This window comes from Zeus faber, assembly GCF_960531495.2.
Source record: "Zeus faber genome assembly, chromosome: 7".
Taxonomy (NCBI): domain Eukaryota; kingdom Metazoa; phylum Chordata; class Actinopteri; order Zeiformes; family Zeidae; genus Zeus; species Zeus faber.
The window spans coordinates 30241328-30265056 of NC_137203.1; the positions used below are offsets into that span (position 1 = coordinate 30241328).

The window sequence follows — 23729 nt, forward strand, 5'->3', positions numbered from 1 at the left end:
AATAAAGAGTGAACAACTAAAAGGCAAAGCAAAGTGTCCAAAAATTGTGAATTCACTCACAATTCAACTAACTCATAGAGTTCCTGATTAATGAAGATTGAATTGAGAATTTGGGGTGTCAGTGAATAGAAAATATGCGTAGGCTGTGTTGACCTCTGAAGGGATAGCTACAGTGGCCAACATGGAGACAGCTAGCATTTTAGCTGTGTTGAAGTATCCTATTCCTATGCAGCTCTGCCTGGCTTTAGAACCGGAACCACTTAGTTTTTAAAGTACTTAAAGGAGTACACTGCAATATTTTGCAGTATCTCCAAGTGATATATGTGTGTGTGTTTTGTTATAACAATTTGGGACATTTCAGAACTTCAGGTACATGGAGGTCGGATACCGGTGAAAATGCGGGAAAACCAACTGTAAGCCTCCATGATGACCACAAGACGGTAGTTGCGCAGTGAACCAACAGGGTCAGAGTCGTCCCTACCTCATAATGGGCGACCCTCTGGGATTCCGAGATGAGTTGAGCGCTGCACACTTTGCAGTAGCTGTCTGTGAAGAGCCCTTGGTCCACATCTGTAGACTTCATCTGCGAAGGAAAGAGACAAAAGGAGCAAAACAAAAATAGATGTTTACTGGAAAAGCCAAATGGACTTGTCACAGGGTTGCCCAATACAACATTGCAAGAGTTTTTAGTATATAGTGAATAAAAGGCTCACTGGCCAAAAGTATAAATAATAAATAATAATAATAATGATAATAATTTTGGACACAGAAGGAATGGTGTTCCGCACTCTGGCTCCTGGTCAGCTGACGAGCCCGTGCGGCAATCCCCTCTGCAAGACAGACAAACATTAAGAAAACTCCCTGCCTCGAATGGGCCGAATGCACCGAATCAGCCCCAGCGTGGCACTGACTGGTCGGATCCAAGGCGGGGAGGCAAGGAGGTGGCCGCGGGAAAGGCAGCCATGCTGTCTGCAGCCGGTGCTTGACCACGCCCCTTGGTACACCACAACTTCCAATCCAGAAAAAAAGTAATTTAAACTCCCTTTTCTTCTGGATTGGATGTCTAAGGAAGAGGTCTTTAATGGATAACAATTCTGCAAGGAACCATACCAAGCAATCTAACGTAAGCAGCACTGCTAGCAGCGAAGAAGCTTGAGTTAGTATCAGCAAAACCACCTGCGGCTACCGCCACCGCTACTGTAGCCAACTAAGACGTTGACTGTTGGTCAAAGGATCAAATGCTGTATTTTTTGCTGCCAGAACAGCTGGCTCATCAAGACAAAAAGCTTGGGTGTAAAGTATGAAGCAAAATGACATCGCTTGCTGTTCAGAAATAGCAGAGTGGAATGTGACAATCACGCGATGAAATTGCCAAGAAAACTCGAAGACGTGCACAGGGCTGAATACGATGCAAGTTGCCGAGTGTTCCGAACAATCTACAAAAATGGGTAAGCATGGGCATCCTTTAACAGATATGCCAATTGATGTGCGCTTGCAGCAGTTAAATGGAGTGAACATGGGCCGAGTTTTGCACCCAAACAAGACGTGTGGTGATATCATCGACCAACAGAGATGCTGAAAAAAATGGTCAACGACATAATCAAAAGCAGAGGAACGTTGTCTGCGGTAACAGACAAATCCACAACAATCAGTGGTAAGTCTGTGTTGGCTTGTTTGCGGGCAGAAATTGCCGATGCAGAGCCAGACACAATATTTTTTGAGCTGCTTAAGTTTGATGGGACCACAGCAAATGATATCACAGAGACATTGCTGGAATGTCTTCACAAATATGGCTTCGATGACCACTTTTTGGGTGAGTGTTTTGTGGCCTTTGCATGTAATGGAGCATCAGTAATGGTTGGCAGAAGAGCACAGAGGTTGCTACACAGCTGTGTGCTGTATTCCCAGACCTGTTTGTGTGGCACTGTTTAAATCATCGTCTAGAATTGGCAGTGGGGGATGTTGTCAAGGAGGTCAGTGGTTTTAATCATTTTTGCATTTTCTTTGATAAGCTGTACATTTTATATTATGCCTTACCCAAAAAACATGGAGAATTGGTTCAGTGCGCACAGTGTCGTGCAGCCTCTTACTGTCATAGGACGTGTTTTGTTTAACAGCTGGGTGGCGTCAAGTGAGAGAACTGTCAACGCTGTTTAGGAGAGCTACTGAGTGCTTCAGGTGCACTTTTATAGTACTGCCAATGATGTTACCAGGGATTCAAAAGAGAGAGAAAATACAAGTGACTTCATGATGTTCTCACTTCCGTGCGTTTTGTTTTAAATCTTGGAGTTATGTATGATGCCCTAACAGAACTCAGTGAGCTGTCAAGGATGCTCCAAAAGAGATGCACAACACTGCCTGAATCAGACAAGCTGCTGGCTCGACAGATTCGGGTCTTTGACAGGGTTGCCAGGTCTGTGTGGCGAAACCAGTCTTATGGTCAATCAAAACCGGCCCAAAACCGGCCCAAGGGCCAATAAAAGCAGCCCAAAAAGTAGCTCAATACCCAATACTGTACTTTTAATTACAACAAAACTAATGCCAGATAACTAATAATATGTTAGATAACAGTATATAGGGTCTAAATACGAACATCTAGGCTATTTGCCTTACCAGATACAACCCTTAGACTGAAGCTCAATAACATCCACAACACAAAATCATTATCATGCAACATAAGGGCTGAATGGGAAAATAATGGGAAAATAATCAATTTATTTTATTTATTTGTTATTTAGACCAATATTGCGATTCATAGGTAGTATGCAGTTTTATTTTATGTTCCTTATCTTCTGTATTATTCACTAAATACAAGCAATAAATGATTCTATAGTATGACCAACACAACATTGGATACAGTCAATATATAAACTGCTCTTTCCTGTAGGCCAGGCCTACGTGTTATGATGAAATGAGAATAATTGATGCATGAATCAATATGATGACATATGTTTCTTTCACTATTGATTGAAAAACCTTCAATCGCAGTAGAATTTTAACTCATTGATTTTACTTCAAGCCTTGGAATTGTTCGAATCAGAATTAACATTCTAAAAATATGTAGTGTTTCAGCAGAAGTGTTACATTTTTTATAAAAATGTTGCACATACACAGAGCGTCGCTCCATGTGCTCAGGGACAGCTTTATGCTCATTAAATAAAAAATAAATAAAAATAAAAAACAAACAGAAGCATTATTCTGGGAGAGGTGTTCCAAGCTCTGCCAGCAGCACACGCCGCACACAGCGCACTTTGACCCGGGCCGGAGCACCGGGTCTCAACGCGGGGCAGCGTTGATGGTTAAAACAATTGCTAAAGGCGGGGGGCACAGAGAACGTGTCCCCATTACGCACTTGTCTGGATCCATTAGGAGACGAAAAAGTAAAATAAAAACACATTGTTCTGTGCACGTCCCTGGCACGCTCATCGTCGGTATTGTCAGAGAGGAAGACAGGTGCTTAAAATATGCCCCAATCGCTCCTTCTCCACGTCTCCCGCTCCCCTCCCCCTCCCCACCGGGATGGCGCGCTAGGTGGCCACCTGTCTCACCTATAGGAAGAGCCGGCCTTGGACAGCCCTATTGGTTAGATTGTGTAACATTAAAAAAACACTATATTTTAATTTCTTCATCAAAGTCTTCACGGCTTTGCGTTCTGTTGAACTGCGATGTCGGTTTGAATTCAATTAATCGTTCAGTCCTATGCAACATGGGGCTAATTGCATGTACTTTTGACCAACAGAAGTTAATACATCTACATAGTCTAGTCTCTGACTCATCTGTACCCACACTGATTTGTACTTTTTGCTCTTCACCACAATCCATTGACACCACATAATTTTTGAAAATATATTGATTAAATTCAATTAAATGTGAAATGTTAATAATTCGAAAAGCATTGTTTCCATTACCATTTCCCATTCATATATTTCTTTCCGTATTTTTCTAACTTACTGGGTGTCATGATGAGAGACAGACCGATGCCGGCCAGATTGAGAGCATGTGTGTTTGGTTATGTGGGCTTGTTCCATGTCCGTATGTACGTGCTGATCTGGAGTCAGTTTGGTAGTATTTGGGAATAAATAAATAACCTCAATTAAAATATACATTTTTATTTATAGCTATAATTCATGAAAATTTGCATGCAAAATAGGTCTAACCAACCAGCAGAGAAAAAATGAAACCCATGGCAACACTTCAAAACCAGCCCAATTCCCCAGGAAAACTGTGGACCTGGCAACACTGGTCTTTGAATACATTGTTCCAACACCTGGCCTCTACACAAAAACTGTTCTTGAAGCTCAAACAGAGAAGTATTTTAAGAATGTAGCCCTGCATGGTTATCAAAAGATCGTGAAGATCAATGCAGGGCAGTTCTTTCGCAGCATGGCCGAAAATATGAAATGCAAGATCAAGATGCAAGGCTCCAACAAATTCCTCTCATGCCAGCACACAGGAAAGCTCCTCACATATACTGTAGGTGGCAACCAACTGATGACAGACATGAACCAGATACTTCAACCAGATACTTGGCCTGGAGGAAAACTGGACATACAGCATGGTGATGCAAAGGTGCTTTGTTTGTGTGACGAACTGAAAAGTGAAAAGAAGAGAAAGTATCCAGGGATTTTGGTAACACAAGGAACTAAGGGCATCTCCGACCCCAGTCTCTGGAGCCTTAAAGCTTTCCACACCAGTGCTGTGTCTACCAGTGAATGTGAGCGAGCCTTTAACTCCCTTGCTATAAGGAGACTGTCCAACCTGTTTTTTCTCTGAAATGCAATGGGCCACCATTACAGCAGTTCAATCCTCAAACTTACATTAGTTCATGGCTGGTGAGGGATGAAGATCTGCAGATGAAATGGCTTGCGAAAGCCCTCACCATTCAAGCACATCGGACGCCAAGACCTGCTGGAGCCTCAGTTAATGTGGTAACCTCACTGAATTCATCACCACATTCATAGTCATATAGTCTTACTTTCGATCTCCATCTCTCTGTCTGTTTCAGCCACTGCCTGGAAAAGGCAAGGAGAGATTCTGATGAAAGAGCAGTCAAAGAACCTGGCAACTCGGTTTAACCCCAGAACATACTGGTGCTATTTCTGTAGGTATGTGAACATCTTATTCATTACGAGTAACAGTGTTTGTCCCCCCTCGTGCTTGCTGAATTTATGCTCCCATCAAATATTCGATCAGAAAATACAACCTAATTGTCATGCTGTCTAACTCCCTCTTCTATCCATGTTTGCCTCTGTTGTGTGTTTTCATAGAGAGCATGGAGTGCCACCACCTGCCTACTCTCATTGACGTGGAGTCCCCTTGATTTCATTGCGCCCAGCGAAGTTCTCCATTGCAGACCTGACGACTTCATTGCACCACACACCAAAGCTTGTGTAGTCAATTCTTTATTCAAATAATTGAAACAGTGGTCCCCTTGATTAAATGAATTTATGTTGTGAACATCAGCAATATCCCCTAGTATCTTTTATTCACTCTACAATCTCAGAAGGTAATAATGATTTGCTGATAGCGGCCGATACACACAGCAACATGTGAATAAGGGAAGTACTGGCGCTTCAAGCACTGCTGCATGCAAAAAATGATCAAAGACGCCGCCTTGGAAACACTGCAATTAATGCTTGTTTGTTCAACCAAGAGGCTGTTGTAACAGATCTACTGTAAGAACATTAATTACATAATAACATAATACTAACGAAGAAGAAGCGGTGCTAGCAGAAGCAACGTTGCTAGCAGTGGAACAACCAGCGGTGCTTGTGGCGATAGCATTGTCAACAAACTTCAAACTACATTTTCTTCCCCATGCTTGTGTTTGGCTTTCATGAACTCCATGGACTGCTATCGTGCTATAGTAGAGTTATAGAGCCTTTGTGCGTATTGCTATAGCATGCTAAGGTATTAAGTTATTGAGGTCTTTTATTGGAGGACGTTCCAGATAAATGTCTACAAACTAAAACAAAAAAAAAGCAGCTCGGAGTAGCTTGTCTTCTTAACCCCTCGATTCCTGTTTTTTTGGCCTAAACGCATCCTGCTTTGGCACACTATTCCTGCCCTTGTTCATTAGCACCAGCAGCAGTTAACAGCACAGCAATGGAGTCATGACCCAGAACAGCTGTGACAAGACAAGTGAGCATGTACCACAGCGCATGAAAACAATAACCAAAGACAAAATGCCCACAAGATTAACTTGTTTCAATTGCCCTTCCTGCCGATCAATCTGTTAAGATAATGGATTTAACTGTCGGACACGCGGCTATAATTGCAGGACTTTAAATGTCCCCCTAATGGGATGCTAAGAAACTAAACCAATTTTGTATCCACTGTAATTAGAGGAACAGGCATTCTAATCATAGCACGGGGAGTCTCTTTACACAATTTAATCACTGATATCTTATCACAGCAGCGGATGACAGGATTACCTGTCTCGGGCCTCTACAGGTTTATTATAGAAATGGTACCGCCAGATTACCGGGAGAGGAACCTTAGATGAAGAGGAAAAGCGTAAAACAGAAACGCCACTGTTTGCCTCTAGATGAACATCAATTTAGTAGGAACTGAGTCTGCTTCTCACACTTTGGGCCTCGAACACCGAGATGCACTGCTGACGAGGGACGCTTTCAGCTAGATTTATTACCACAGAAGGATACACTTGCTCGTGTTCGGCGGGCTCACAAGTCAAGCGACCAATTAATAAAAGGAGGGAGCACTTGGAGTGAAGGTGATGGAAGAGCTCATATTGTTGGTCTTCCAATGCCGGGACTTTGACAATTTTTGCTAGTACAGACGATCACAATTCAAAACTTTTGTTTTCCTAACCAAATTATCCATTGGGTCCATTATGGCGTGAGTGCATTGTGGCATCCATTCCAAATATGATGGTACAAGAGAGGTCTGAGACTAACCTTTACTTTCAAAATGGCAAAGGTAAATCAAAGTTCCCAGACAGTGTTGCCAGATGCTGAAAACCAAATAATCGTACCTGGACTCCAGAATTATTGTATTTCAGGGCAAACAATTGTACGTTCAAACCCAGACCACGGTACAACCAAAACTGCGTTTGCAACGTATATGAATCTGTGCGGAGGACCCCTCAGCGATGTGATTGGACAGATCTCGGTTCAGTTTTCCAGAGCACATTATTGACATAGGTAACGTAAGATGAATTATCAGGCTGGTTCCAAACCAGCTCCGTACCATTTCACTATAAAGAAGAAGAAAACCCTGAAACTATGACATATCAAAATGATCATATATTTAGGGTTCTTTAGAATTATTGATCGTACATCGTACAAAGGGAATAATTATCGTACTCATACGACAATTATCGTACATCTGGCAACGGTGTGCCAGGATAACTGTTGGCCAGGATAACAGACGGTGAGGTATACACCGTCCAGTCCAGTTACTATTGAGCACGAGAGGGGAAGAAGTCATTTCACTATGGGTGTAAACTTACGCCTGCCCTGACTTCAAAGCAATGCAACTTGCATCTTTTTTGCCCCCTCTTGTCAACACTGTTTTGCCGCCTGTCTCGAAACCATGACTGGCTGGCAGATAATCGGCCCCAGCAAGCCGCAAGCTGGCAGCCCATAGCTGGAAAAGGGAAGGAGTTTAAGAGATAGAGAGAGAGAGAGAGAGAGAGAGAGAGAGAGAGAGGGAGGGAGAGGGAGGGAGGGAGGGGGGTTGAATAAAAGCAAAACAGCGGGAGGGAAGTATTGCAGAGATGAAAGAGAGGTCAGAGTGGTGAGTATCCAGCAGATGTTCGGGGCTACAGCAGGCTGGTTGTAATTCGTTGGGGAAGGTGTGTCGAGCTGTGTGGCTGCAAACGAGGCCTGAGTGCAGAGACGTGTCACCGCTGGCGGCGTCCTCTAGGTGTCCCTTTGGAAAAGGAAAGCAGCCGACTCCGTTCTTTGATTGGGCCGTCTCCTCTGAGAAGCAAAAGCACTGCAGGGATAATATTAATGACAACTATTTGCTTTTTTTCCCCCAGTAAGGACCAATTCTCCAAAAAAAACATATATTTGGGGTTACGAAGGCTTTTACAAGGGGAAATAAAAGACACAAATCAACATGCGTGAGTTAGGGCGAGCAAACTGAATAATTAATCTAAAAAGAGAGTTGAACAAGTTGGTGGTGTGCCATTGCCATCCAAATCACCCTTAAGGTGTCAGCCACTCCAATTTAATTTGGTCATTACCGAATTTAAGAAATAGAGGGACCTCCATTATTCATAGAGGAGGGAGTTCATTCTAAGTATTAAACATGTACACCACTTATGCAACACTTTGGATGAAACTGCTTCTGACTCGATTGTCTTGGAAACGGATGACCATCCCTTGGTTATGTGCCAACTTTTGTTTTAGCTACATTAGCTCTAAAGTCAATTTTAAAGAACAAACTTTTCCATTTGGGAAAAGTAATCAAATGTACATAAGAGCTGTAACATTATTTGTGGACAAAACACAGTGGCGACGTGGAAGGACACTGTATTGCAGGACGACACACTGCTTAAATTAGTTTCTGCCTTACATTTTTCATAAGCATCAGCAGGGCCAAGGATGAATCTGCATTCTAAAGTATGCGTATTCCAAAATGACACACGGTATAAATCAGTCACATCTACCATTGAAACCACAGTTATCACCAGTGTTGCTGTGTCTGCAGTCCATATATACTGGAGTACACACCACCTAGATGTCCTACTTCCCTGCTGGACTAATTACCATTCACTGGAACCTCAGGCACTGGACAGCCTTTCAGTGGCCAGCACATCAGACTACGGTGAACCGAATGGCTTCTTACCCCTGGCTTCTTATCCCTGGCATCAAAGTGAGTCTAAAACAGCTGTGGCAACTTCCCTGGTGAGAGTGAGCTGATAAATAACTTTTGAAATTGATCATATATGGAGCGAGGCATACTTCATGGTTGATTTTAATGTCAGCCCTGATGAAGTTGTTAGTCGATCGGGCTTGAGGGATGTACTGTAGATAGGTATGCATACTTTGGAAGACGATTACGATTTTATTTTTTTTTCCAGAAAGGAACACATTGCTTTGTAATTGCATTTCAAAACGATATTGCAGTGGATTTTAATAATTTACGAGAAGAATTTCCCTAATGAAATGAATTACATATCGCCTTGCGTGGCAAATCATAAATCAAAAGCCATATAACACCATAAAGAATAAAATTATTTATGGCCGTACTATATATGAAGAGGATGTTAGGATGAGAGAGGAATGCTGCATAGCACCGACTTGAAATTACTGTCACAAAGAGCTGCTGCATCACTGAAGCACTCATTTTCGCCACAGCAGAAATGCACAGCAGCAGTTCCTGAATACATTATGAATAGGCTTATGTATTCCACACAGCTCAAGTTACTCTACCAAACGATGGGCATATTTAAAGAACTAAAGCATATGCACACATATATATAGATAGATAGATAGATAGATAGATAGATAGATAGATAGATAGATAGATAGATAGATAGATAGATAGATAGATAGATAGATAGATAGATAGATAGATAGATAGATAGATAGATAGATAGATAGATAGATAGATAGATAGATAGATAGATATAGATAAAGATATATGGATCCTTCGAAATAAATAAATAACAATAAGGACTTAAATTAAAATAAAAACTAAAATAATTTATTTTACCGAAAAGGAGTAGGCGGAAGCTTTAGCTTATTATGCCTCCCCTTTTTAAATGGACTGCAATTTATACAACGCTTTTCTAATCTTGTGACCACTCAAAGCGCTTTACAGCACATACCTCACATTCACCCATTCACACAGACATTCAAACATCGATGGCAGCGGCAGCCGTGCAAGGCGCACACCTGCTCATCGAGTGCAGTAAGGGGTTCAGTGTCTTGTTCAAGGACACTTCGACGTGCTGTCAGGAGGAGCCGGAGATCGAACCAGGAACCCTGTGATTATTCGACGACCCGCTCTACTGTGCCTCCTGCGCCACCACCACTCTGGTAACATATTCTCAAGACAAAACAAAACAGAAGCAAAAACAAAAAACATAAACGAACAAAAACAAAAGCTCCAACGGCTTCATAAACAATAATAATCATATTTCTTTACCATCTTATTTTCAAACATTTCTTTAAATTTGCAAATTGAACTACACATTCTTAATTCTTTGTCACAACAATTCAACAAGTTTACCCCTTTAACAGATATACAACTATTGTTTTATATGTGTTCTTACCCTTGTTTTTTTAAACAATGATTAGTGTTGGTTTTGTATGTGTTTCCACACCTCCACACTCTAGGTAATGCATGGAACTATGAGAGAACAACCTTTCTCATGTATTCAGAAACTTTTCCCAGGGCAATATAAATGAGTGTCATTAGCAAATGAAACAAATTTTAACAATTTTAAAAATACAAATTATATAGAGTGTAAATAGTTTATAGCCTAGCACTGAACTGGACAGGTTGTGCTTGTAAACACAGTTGACACACGGAGCGGAGACAAAGCACAGCTTCCAGAAGAGAAGCAGAAAGATGATGTATCATTGACAACAGGGACACATACTGTACATCCATAGTTTGCCATTGTTTTTACGATATTTGAAATCCGATCCAAAGCAGAGGGTAAATATCAATAGTGTAAAATATGTCGACATGACGTCCCGACTAAGACAGACAACACCACAAAACGTAATATTTACTCAGACCTACTTCTCATATTTATTTTGTTTTTGATTTGATCAAGATGTTATTTTAGTGAAATGTTAATTAAAGCGGCTTCACTTGTTACTAATTGTTCACAAATGGAAATTACTTAATTTCAAGAAGTAATATTCGTAATATTTTCTTATTTATTTTTAAAATGGCATTAACCAACAACAAAGAATATTATACATCTACATACCTTGCTGATGTCATTCTCTATAAATCCTGCTTATCAATTGTTTTTAAGCTCAATAATCACAGATATTATTTGACCGGAATCTCTCCCATTTGTCCGGGAAATTTAAATCTTCCACGACATGTGGACCGACACCAATGTTTTCTCATGGAAACTCTGAATACCATATCTCTCCAGTTTCTTCATTAATAAGCCATGATCTATAATATCAAATGCTTTTTTTTAGGTCTATAAACACACAGTAGAAATCTCTTCTACCGGTTTCATCACTGGCATTGTGGTTGACCTATTTGCTCTCAATCCATACTGATGCTCACTCAATAAATTGTGTTTTTCTATGAAGTTATCAAGCCTTTGCACAATTATTTTTTTCAAAAAATGTTGAGAACTGGGAAAGCAGAGACATTGGTCTATAGTTGGAGAATACACGTATATATTCATTTTATAAATAGGAATGACCTTTGTGGTTTTAATTTTGCTGGGAAAAATACCTGTTTGGAAGGATTGATTGCAGATCTGTGTCAGTGGTTTCACTATACATTCTATAATATTTAAGGATCTGATTTATTGGCCGTACATCTGTATCGGCCGATATTCACCTTGTTGACTGCCATCGGCCTATCGGCAAATAAGATGACATTCCCCGATGGCAGCGTCTGATGTTTATACGTTATGTTGCATCAATTTTGCGCTAGCTAAATGTTGTGTTGGCAGGGCCGGCTTTTCCTATAAGCAATATAGGCGGCTGCCTATGACGCTATCCCGAGGGGAGGCACAGAGAGGGAGCCATCTGGGCGCAATTTGCGTACCCGTCTCGCTCTCTGACGGTAGCGAAGGTGCCTACGGCACGCCAAAACAGTGTGTTTTATTTTGGATGTAGGTTATTTTATTTAACTCTGTTTCCTTATGGAACAAAACAAGCACTGTGCATAATGGGGACACAGAAACAGGATAATGACACAGGGGGAGTGAGGGGGAGGCACTAGGCAAAACGAAACAACCATGACGAGATGTTGCTATGATGATGTACAAAAACTGCAATAAAATATATTAAACTAAATTATTTTGTGTCTGTTATTATTAACAACTACGGATGCAACAGTACAGTGGGCTCACAGCTCGGTATGTATCACGGTTTTGGGGCCACAGTAACGGTGTGGTTTCGAGTTGTCCAGGATAGTGGATAATTTAAATTAATAAATACATTTCTGTCAATATTCACTTAATTATTTATATAAAAATTTAAAAACGTTTCACAATAAAAAATAGAAAAAAAAACAGAACGATAGTTATTTTTGTGTAGAACAGGTATAAATAAAAAGAATTTTCATACATAAATAATAATAGTACAATAACTTATTGAAATAAAACTTCACAGTCAGACTAGAGCATGTGTGCCCTTGCTTTATGAACCTGAAGTGATAGAGGGTGCGTTACTTTTCAGCCAGGGAGCCTCCTGTCAAGGGAGGGGCATAGGCTATCTCTTACATGGAGGGGGAAACATTTAACAACAACAACTTAAACAAACAACACAACATAAAACCGTTAAACTTGACAAAAAAAATAAAAGAATGTCTCATCACCCAGTAAGACTCGGTTCCCTTTATTCGTACAAAAGAGCCTTTTAAAAAAAACAGATCGTTCCTGAACGACCCAACACTAGTGCGAGTGGCAGTGAGTGTCTGAAGAGAAGTTCGTTATAAAGAGGGACACGGCCAGAGGGTTATTTTCCGACTGGACACCTTGATTGATTGTACTCTTTACTAAAACATTTCTATGTAGTTTTATCTCGTGTTTGTTGTCTCGTTTGAAAATAAAATAAGTCTCGCGCAAAAATAGAGAAATGCTGCTCAGCATCCGCGCAGACCCCGCACGGCTGACGTGGCCAGTGGAGCTGCAACAGTGGAATCAATAGGTAGCAGCACTTACTGCACGGTACTGTGCCTGTACGATGTGCCAAGGCGTTCTGTGGACTACTGTGATACCGTAATATGTGCATATTGAACCGTGTACTGAACGGTTCGATAACGTACCGTGTACCGATGCATTCCTAGAATTTATACAAGTAATAACCTGGAGCTGCCACTTTATCACCACACCACGCGAGACCACCATGTCCAAATCATCCATCTGCTTCCTCGCTATAGCACCAAATGAGAAATTAAATTAATAAATAGAAAAAACAACTTCTATATCAATCAGCAGTTTTTATTTAAGCCATTTAAGTGCGATATCCCAGAGAAAATGTCATCTACCGACTCCATAAACTCCAGCAGTGGCAGCAGAGCAGACATACATTTGAGAGTCGGCTCCTCTCATAATTCCGTCGCCGGCATTTGGCTTTTGAAATAGTTATTTTTCACCACAAGAATCTTTATCATGTGAAAGAAGCTATATTTAAGTTTTTTTTTCCATCTGTATGATTGATGATGAAGGGCTAAAAGCCTTTACAACAGTTCAGTTATTTTTTATGAAGATTTATTTGTTTCTTTGGCACAAAAGGGGGAATAATTACAAAAAAATAAAAGTAAATAAAAACATTGACACCGGCTATCGGCCAACTTGTTATTTTAAGCATCGTATCATCCCAGAATTTCACAATCGATGCAACAGAATAATATTTTGGCATATTAATATTAATCAAATCAATACATATCAATTTCAGTCCAATCAGTGGATTTTTTATTCTTTTTTTTTTTTAGGGCAATGTCAAACATTTCCTTTTCGTCAATACCCCAAATAAAGAGGGAGTAGGAGTTTTTATGAACAATATCTGCATCATCAATATTTCTCGGCTCAACAATCTCATTCGCTAAATTGCATCCCACATTTACAAAATAATCATTACATTTATTGGCAATTTCTTTTGTTTTACTTATAATTGTATTGTTATTTTTAACAATGTAATTTGGATGCTTCTGCTTTTCCAGCTGCTTTTGAATTATGCTGTTTAGCACACTCCATGTTCCTTGAATGTTACTCCTACTACTCCAATTGTTTCTGGTAGTGCTCCTTCTTATTAGATCTCATAATGCTTATTAATTTAGTTTTATATATCTTGTATCTATTTTCTGTTTTTTTTGTTCTGTGTTTTAAAAATCTCCCATATAAAGACATTTTTCTTTTTACATGCGTTCCCTAGCACCTTGGTAATCCATGGTTTGTCCATATAAGTTGTGCTTTCTTGTGAGTAGGGCTGCGCGGTATGGCCTAATTCTTTATTTTTATTTTTTATTAATGTATTTATTTATTTATTTTAACCTGTGCTGTCAGCATGCTTGGGCATACAATACGGAGTATTTGTATGCTATTGCATCTCAGACAGAGTTAGTCTGCAAGTACAGATCAACTTCTCAACCTGCAATGCAACTCTTTATTCATTCTTTAATCATCAAGAACTGCTGCAATAACTCTGTACTCTGCAAAGTCTTTAGTTATGGAGAACCATAGCCAACCCCCCTCTTTGCAGAACTATTTTACCATGTTTGGGTCTATAAACAACTAATCACTACTCCAAGAGGGTCGAGATTCACCACAGATGAGACAATTAAACATAGAATCAAACAACATTTACACGGAAAACATGTATTGAAAAACAGAGTTAACCCCTCGGGGCGCACACATACAACCCACCCCCATGTGCAGGCACAAGACGCAGGTGCAGAACCCGGGCAGCGGGCGCCAGGCACGGACCGCAGGCCTGGAGCTAGGCCCTGTGCAAGGGCGAGGCCAGCCCCACCGCAGCCCACCAGACGCCCCACCCGGCCGTGAGCCCCAAGTGCCCATCCACGTAGCAGAGTGAGCTCAGAGCTGGGCACCTGGATGATAGACCGCCACTGCTACATCTTAAAGCTGTATCAACATGCAGGGAAAGTCTTTTTTTATTGATCCTATTAATCGTAAACGATTCATATCCAGTTCCATATCATAACCTTTCTCATTATCAAGCCCAGGCTCAGATACAGCGATTACATTCCACTTATTGAATGGACTAATCCTTGGTTTTTGACGAGTTTCTATCGAGGCTTCTACTGTTGAAGTGTATTATTGATGAAGCACCTTCCAATTTCACATCGCTGTTGAATTGATCATCTGTGTCGTACTCACAATTGCTGACGAGGTTCTGGTCAAAGTGGTTTTCTGGGCCAATATAGTTTTCAATCTCATATCATTTGTGCTCTGTGTGGTAGGCTTGGGCCATATTCAATATTTTCTTTATATCGCGATGCAGCCACGGCCAAATATCGTGATACGCAATATTATAGTCTTAGTGGATAAGGGGGGTGTTCCCATTACCTGCACATTGCTTTTATGGTTTTATTCAATCACAATAAAAACACTCTGTTTTTGTTTTCTTTGGAGAAACGGTGAACCTTTATGCCGGATCACGGATGGTTTATGCCGCTCCGACCAGGAAGTCGCTCGTGGGCGTTCACGCAACGTGCGTGCGGAGAGGACCTCCCGTTCACCACACGCACAGTGACGGGCACCAAGCAAGCACGAGTGAGGAAATATGTATATGTGGAATAAAATTTTAAAAATGAATTTGACCTATTTTTCTGATTCTAAGCGTGAGGAATGCGAGGTGTGGCGTGTGTGCGTGTGAAGTGGTCGGTGTGTGTGGGATTTGCGGTCAAAGAATGAGACTTGACAGCTCTGTATAACAACTATTAATAAACATTTCTTTATAATATAATTTAAGTGATGCAAGTAACAACCTGGAGCCACAACTTAATCACCCGACCATGCGTGCCGCCACGTCCAAATCCTCCATCTGCTTCCTCTGTGCGCACAAGTGAGTGAGCTTTGTCCGTGCGCTCTGCTGCTCCGTCCGTCGCCTCCCGTGGTCCCACGGATGGATGGACGGACGGACGGGGTCTGCGACCATCAGCTCCACAGCTCGCTTTATTAGTCAGCCAGCTGGTCGGCCAAACAGAAATATTCGATATTCCACTTACAAATGGAAATATTCCATGGTACCAGCACAAGCAGGCAAGAGTTTATAGTTCCCTTTCTGTACTGGTCTTTGAGTTCTCTTATCCTAACTACCTTGGCTTCTTCGGGTGCTCCATTTAGCCATACCATCACTTTGCAGTTTCGTGTCAGTGTTGCTTGTGTTCTGTTTTGTTTCCTTAAGACACGTGCGTGTCTGGCAATGTCGGCGTTCTTTTTTGTAAGACGCTCATCCAAGTACAACACTGTCCCTCAGTTGCTCGGTCTTGTGCTTTCAATTCACTTTCGGGGGAAGTGTACAGCAAGCTGCACCGTTGTAACTCTTAATTCAAGATTCAAGAGGTTTATTCGTGACATACATATACATACTTTCATACATATGTATATGCAGTAAAATGTCAATGCAACGCACCCGGTGATTACACACAATATGTTCTAGACTGAACACAGTAGCTACCTAAGAATGTCTACTTGACTAACAAACAGATTCCTAAAACATAATGCAGTAAGTCGAATACTATAGAATAAAATAAAATATATAGAATAAAATAAAATAAAATAAGAACTCAAGGGTAATGCAGGGTGGGGGTACAAAATAGATAAAGGGAATAGGCTTATGTATATGGGATGGACTTATGTATATGGGATAGGCTATTTATGTATATACAGATATGTGCATTAAAGTGGCATGTGAATAAGGTATACAAGAGTACGGCGCAGCAATACAGTAACACCGAACAACCCAGAACAGTGACACAGTATGCGGTACAGTATGCTACATACAGTACAGTAAGGTAGTGGAGCCTATGTGTGTGGCTCAGTGAGGACCCCTGGTGAGGTCAGCCTTGACAGTCCTTATGGCTTGTGGGAAAAAACTCCGTCTCAGTCTCTCTGTCCTCTCTGTGTGGCTGCAGGGGTGCCTGACTGCAGCAGCTGGAACAGTCCATTGTTGAGGTGATGAGGATCCTTCATGATCCTGCGGGCTCTGCAACTACACCTCTTGGTGTATAAGTCCTGCAGGGAGGGAGGTTAGTTCCAGTGGTACATTCAGCTGAACGCACCACCCTCTGCAGGACCCGCCTGTCCTGAGCAGTACAGTTCCCAAACTAGGCAGTGATGTTGCCTGTCAGGATGCTGACTTGAGGATCCTCACCGAGACCCGGAATTTCCTCAGCTGCCTGAGGTGGTAAAGACGCTGCCTTGCCTTTCTCACCAGAGTGTCTGTCTGTAAAGTCCATGTTAAATCAGAAAATGAGAAGTCCCATTAATGGTGATTAAGGGTGCGTGCATTCTCGGTTGTAATCCACGCCTAAAGTCAACAATCAGCTCTTAGTTTTGCTGACGTTCAGGTGGAGGCTGTTGTCCTGGCACCAGAGTGACCGGTCAGTCACCTCCTCGTGGTAGGCCTTCTCATCGCCGTCGGTGATCAAGCCCACGACAACGGTGTCGTCAGCAAACTTGATGATGGTGGTTGAGCTGGACCTGGCCACACAGTCATGTGTGTACAGTGGGTACAGTAGGGGGCTGAGGACAGAGCCCTGGGGGGGTCCTGTATTCAGGGTGAGGGAGCTGGACATATGCTTCCCCACCCTGACCACCTGAGGCGGGGCTGAGAGGAAGTCCAGGATCAAGGCACACAGCGGAGTATTCAGTCCGAGCTTCTCCAGCTTGACAGCCAGTCTGATGGGGACTATGGTATTGAAAGCTGAACTATAATCGATGAACAGCATTCACACATAGGCCCCCATCTGGCCATCCAGGTGCGTGAGCGTGGTGTGCAGTACCTGGGAAACCGTGTCATCCATGAATCTGTTCTGCTGGTACGCAAACTGCAACGGGTCCAAGGTGCGGGGGAGGGAGGCGCAGATATAATCCTTAATCAGCCTCTCTAAACACTTCATGACCACCGAGGTGAGGGCCACCGGACGGTAGTCATTCAGGCAGGCAGGAGAGGTGATCTTCGATACAGGAACGATGGTGGACCTCTTGAAGCAGGACGGGACCACTGATTCAGCCAGGGAGATGTTGAATATTGTAGTGAACACCGGGGCTAGCTGCTTAGCACAGGTCTTCAGTATTCACCCAGATGTGCCATCTGGGCCCGCAGCTTTCCTGGTGTTCACCCGCATCAGAGCCCTCCTGACGTCATGCTCAGACACTGAGAGTGCCGCTCATCCCCAGCAGTGTAACTCCAATTAGCCGGCAAGCTAGCGGTGCTGTTGCCAGACTCAAACCGTGCATAAAAGGCGTTGACTTTGTTGGCGAGGGAGGCATCTGCACTCGTGGCTGGGGAGGAGCTGCTCTTGTAGTTTGTTATATTCTGCAGCCCCTGCCACAAGCGTCTGGTGTCCCGTTGCTGTAATTGTCCATATTTCCGGATACAAGACTGTCATTGTAAGAGGCTGTGCGAGCATTCAGAGCACAGTGGATGGATTTATCGACCCATGGCTTCTGGTTTGGAAATATCCGAAAATATCCGCAACGTCCGTAAACTCGCTGACGTCACTTGAACTTGATTGGAACTTGTCCCAGTTGACGTCAGTCCGAGCGTCCTTAAACGCAGCCTCTAATTGGTCCGTCCACTGCTTCACTTCCCTCGTCACCACCAATTCCTAATGCACATGTTTTTCTTCTTACTTCTTACTTTTCGTACTTTCATGTTCTTACTTTCAAAGAACTTTATGACTTGCCATTCCAGCGTTAGTAGTAGTTAACTACTAGTGTTGTTCCTCTGTCGGGCAGTCCTCCCCGGCTTTTGCTGCCGTCCGTAGTCCTAGCATAAGTTCGGTGTATGGTATCCAGTCCACTCATAATTAAATCCTCCATTCTTGTGTATTGTTCCAGGTCATCAGTTCTTCTCTCTAGGCTATCAGTTTTCTTGTGCTTCTCTTTAACCAGGTTCTTCAGTTGTTTGACTTTGTCCAGCATATCAAGGAGCAGAGCTTGTTGTTCAGCCACTTTGCTCAGCTCATCCCATATGAAGTTCAGAGATTTTCTGATCTCCTCCAACTCTTCCTCAACTGCATTACTGGATTTCTTTGATGGCATTTTCATTTAGTTTATGTTTTTTGTTTTTTTTTAGTTTCTTTTCGCCTCGAGTCGCCTTGTTTCTGTTGGAGTAGCTGAGGAGTTGGGGAGGGTGGGGGGGGGGGGGTGTGAATGGAGGCATCGATACAAAGCTAATCATGTTGTGTTTTTGGAGGAGCGGCAACATCTGACCTTGGAGGGGCAGATAGCGAGGCCTGGAAAAACACAAAATCTTACTTCAACATAAGGCAAAGTCACAAGGTAAAATAGAGATAAATAACTCAGAATGCGTTTTCACTTAATAAAAACAGCATAATACCAACGACTTCCAGTACCAATGACGGAAAAACAATCTGCATTTTTGTAACAAATAGGGGCATAACGGCAATAGTGGGCAGTCAGCTGTGAGGGAGTATGAATTGACTCGCTATTCCTGCTGATAATCATGTGATGATGGGTTTTATTGCATGCAATACATCATTGGGATGACGGCTTGTTCAGTACATCAGTACTGAATGTTTGGTGTGTGTGTGTGTGCGTGGTGGCCAATGAGATTCGCCGATGGATTAATTTACATTACAGTATGTAATGTAGGGTTTTAGGATACAACCTGAAAAAAGGAAAACAGATGACCCCCCCCCCCCCCCTCCCAGCGGGGATGTATAGAAAGCAATTAGTTCCCAAACAGTAGTGGTATTTTGTCCAGCAGGTGACTCCAAGGCCAGCAAGGTGTTCCGACATCCCTCCTGGGACAGCCTTATTATCCAGCCTGGAAGAATTACAGTTCACAGGTCTCCATCCCATCCTGTTGCCCGGTTGCCTGTTGCCCGGCAGCAAACTCAACACTCATCCATTTTGTCTCCATCATCCCGCAGCTGCTGCTTCGCGGGGCGGCAAGGTCGGGCTGAATTGCAAGCCGGTGCCTCTAAGGTCGAAGCAATCCGGAGCAACTTTGCGGCTCCACTCCCCGGGAACCTGCCCCAGCGCTGCCGCTGTCCACGCATATGCGGAGCCCCGAAACTGGGCACGCAGCCCGCACTATAATAAGACTGTACAATCAGCTTTGGTGTTGAGCCAACAGGGACACTTGGAGCAAATGTTGTGTGGATTTGCCAGTAAAATCATGACACTGGTCCACTTAATGAGATAAATTTTCTCAAAGAACAGGAGAAAAATGTTGACTTGATGCATTCAAATACAATTATTTACCACCTTACAAAAATGCAACCGGTTGAATGTGATGACTGGCACCAGTTGAAAGGGACTGGGGCATGTGAGCACTGAGAACACATCTATGCACTTGTTGTTCATTATGCTGGTAATTCATCAATTCTTTCTCTTATGTGCAAACTCAGTTGGACTTTTACTCATGAAAGGAATTGCATTGTGGAGAATTAGGCAGACACCAAGACATCCCGCTGACGGATACATTAAAGACTCTCGGTGTGGCCGCAGCTGGGCGGAAGTGAAAGCTTTATGATGAATATTTTAACTTGCAATAAAAGTGTCAGGCCGATGCAATGTTCTCCATCCTTACTTCTCCAGCCTACAGGATAATGCTCAACAGAGTCTTTTCTTGGGAACCGACTGAAATATAAATACAGAGCCCATTATTTTTCACCTCCTAAACAAAGGGTATTCAGTCCATAAAAATGGTAATAGAAGACCAAGGGTTATAGAAGACCAGCACCAAGCAACTATGTATTTTTAAGCCTGGTCAGACCTTTTCAAGTGCCGTTGCCTCCCCCTCCTCAGAAGCCCATCCAAGGCCGTTAATAAAAAATAAACAATTTAACCATTCCTGTGACTTTCTCCCACTGTGCATGAGAGAACACGTTCAATCGATTTGGCTGACAGTGGTGTCATACTGACAGCTATTTATATAAAGTTCTAAATGAGTCTTCCTTGCTTGACCTTTGATAGAAGACGTATTTGGGAGAGAAAACAAACCACTGTGAGCCAGAGTTAAAAAAAGAAGGAGGAAAAAAAAGACCCACAAAGAGAACTGACGTCCTTAACTTGACAAAAAGGAAAACGGTTATTGATGACACCAAGGCAGGGAGCTTCAAAGCGTATTATTTATAGCCGTGACAAATGTACCCAGAGCAGAAGTGGGGGTGCAGCACCGCACCTCCTCAAAGCGTTTTCCAAAATATAAATGATAAATAGGAATCTGGGCAGACGCTGCAAAAACAGACAAACAACAGAAATATGAATATAAGCGCGGGTCAATGGTGGAGAGTTTAGGCAACTATGGGAGCATTTTCAGACGCTGTGGTGTCGTCCGGTAACCAGAACTGTGGGAGCCTTTCCGCGTGCAGTTTTATGCGAGGGAACAATAACTCCAAAACAAACTTTAAAAATGGACAAAAAGTGCATGTGTAAGCCATAACGACCCCCTGAGGAATATCCAGCCTGTGGCAGGGGCGACAGCGACAGAGTTGTCTGGGAAGACGGAATACAAAAAAAAAGAGAAAAAGAGAGAGAGAGAGAGAGAGAGAGAGACACAGAGAGAGAGACAGAGACATTGGTTGTGCTCAGAAGGAGCCACCTTGTGGTTTGAGGAGGGAAGGGATACTGGCGGAGACATCAAGCCACTTTTCAGCCGAGAGTCCCAAGAAATAAACTTTCCAACTATTGCCAAAAGTATGAGAGACACAGCGAGCGCCTCCATCTGACGAGAGCTATGCCTCCTCCCCTTCGCTGCGATGGAATGAAAAAAAACAGAAGGAAAGACAAATGATGGCACTTTTTTAAAACCGAGGAGGTGTTGGTATGAAAACCTTACTTCATATGAGATCATAATGAGACGAGTTACCCTTTTAGCGACATCTTTAAATCTTCTTGAATTCAATTCTAAGCTTTGATGACAAGACCAAAAATGTGTGAATCTATTTGAGATTCTTAAATTCTTAAATATGTAAGCAGGAGAATATTTATATTTGTGGACGATCGAATCTAAACCAACCAAAGAAAGAAAGTAAGAAAGAAAGAATGAACAAACAAACAAAATTAATTTTGATCTCTTGCACGTCAATATAATAAGCTGATACCCAGTCAATATTATTGCTCATCACCTTTCATCGCCACGAAATCAAAATGCTCTCCCATCCTGACACAATTTTGCAGTCAATGCTGCAAGCAATGCTGAGAACTTATTCCCAATGTGCCCCATGTGTTTTGAAATATCATCATTAATCATTCCGAGTTTAACAGTTTAAAAACTCACGGCGATATAATCATATATTCTTGGCATAGAGAGAAATTGCCATACAAGTCAATTTTACAGTTTTATTCTTTAACGTGGGACTTCAATGAGAATTCAATCAATATGATATTGTGTTAAATCCCCTGTAATTATATTATTATTATTATGATTATTATTATTATTATTATTATTAATAATAATAATAATAATAATAATAATAATAATAATAATAATAATAATATCCATCTGTCCCAGTCCCCTACTCTAAAGGGGTGATCCATAAGATTGTTTGTGTTCTGATCTGTTGATTTGTTTTTTCCAATGATCGCTGGAGGTGGTGGGAATATTTCTTCATCCAAAGGTGCTGTTCTTTTCTAGTGAATGTTCATCCATAACAACAGTTTACCGATCACAACTTGCTCCACTGGGCTATCAGAGTCACCGAGGCTGCCTTTCACTTCTTACACCCCTCCCCCCCATTTTTGGGTTCCTGCAGGGCAAGGTGGCGGACCCCGCCACGTTAAGATCTAGAGGAGGACATGCATCATACAAAATGGCTGTTTCTTATGAAATGGCAAAAAAAATGAAATCCAAAAAAAGTGTGAACGATAGAATTTTTTTTTTTAACAAAATAATCTTATGGATTTCCACTTTAAATGTCACCTTGAGAGGAGAAAGAGGAGAAGCAATTCCCCAGATCTACCATGTTGCGATGCTTTCATGGGGACATGACATGACATGACTGACATCGTTATAAAACTATAAAAACAGTTGAACAACCATCACAATTCCCATACAAGAAGGAAACATGCCAGATGATCCCAGCATTCCAGCACCCCTGAACTTCCCAACTCACAAGACCCGCCCGAATCTTCCCCAGAGGATTTAACTTATTAAAAAACCTCTAAGGTGTGTGTGTGTGTGTGTGTGTGCGTGTGTGCGTGTGTGCGTGTGTGCGTGTGTGTGTGTGTGTGTGTGTGTGTGTGTGTGTGTGTGACCTGCACTCTGCATCACCCATCTCACCCAGACCCGGCTCGCTCCAAAAAAATAAAAATAACGAAAAAGCGCATTTAACGTCACCACGTAGGGAGGGAAACGGAACCGTCTCCCCTGCAGTGGGTGCGTGCGTTCATCCCATGCATGCACTTAAAAAAAAAATAAAAAAAATCAAATGCATATATTTGAACGAAGCTGTGCAGCCTTAGTTTGGTGCACCGAGGTGGGGGGGGGGAAAACCAACAACAACAACAACAACAACAACAACAAATGCAAATGTACCTGTAACTCCAAACTGTAATCCTCGCAGAAGTGCGTCGGGAACACAGTGAGCTGATGGTGCACTTGAAGTGAAACTGTGTAATCCATTGACCGAACGAGCGGAATGACACCATGCACCGTGCAGCGGGAGACTCTTCCTCAGCTGCTGGCAGCAGCAGCGCAGTGTAGTACAACCATCCACCTCTCTCCGCCCCCACTGTGCTCCCATTGGCTGGGCGGAGGTAGTAGCCCTCATTAGGAGATCTCTGCGCCGGTTTCCTCACCATGGAACTCCAAAGGTCTTGGCTACAGCCCACCTGGTGTTGAAGTTAGTTACAGCGAGATGGAGGGGAGCACCTGAACCACAGC

The 23729-nt window shown here is 42.4% G+C and overlaps 1 protein-coding gene across 1 annotated transcript in view; it reads right to left on the reverse strand.

Annotated features, from left to right (window-relative positions):
* Positions 1 to 23468, reverse strand: part of LOC307232374 (zinc finger matrin-type protein 4-like) — a gene marked incomplete at both ends in the record, with an annotated part of 89399 nt that extends 65931 nt beyond the window's left edge. Inside the window, 2 exons of the mRNA XM_080003364.1 lie at positions 482 to 583; positions 23382 to 23468. Coding sequence (XP_079859490.1) covers positions 482 to 583; positions 23382 to 23468 — 189 coding nt within the window. The remainder of the gene's footprint in view (positions 1 to 481; positions 584 to 23381) is intronic.
* Between the last annotated feature and the right edge of the window lie 261 nt (positions 23469 to 23729).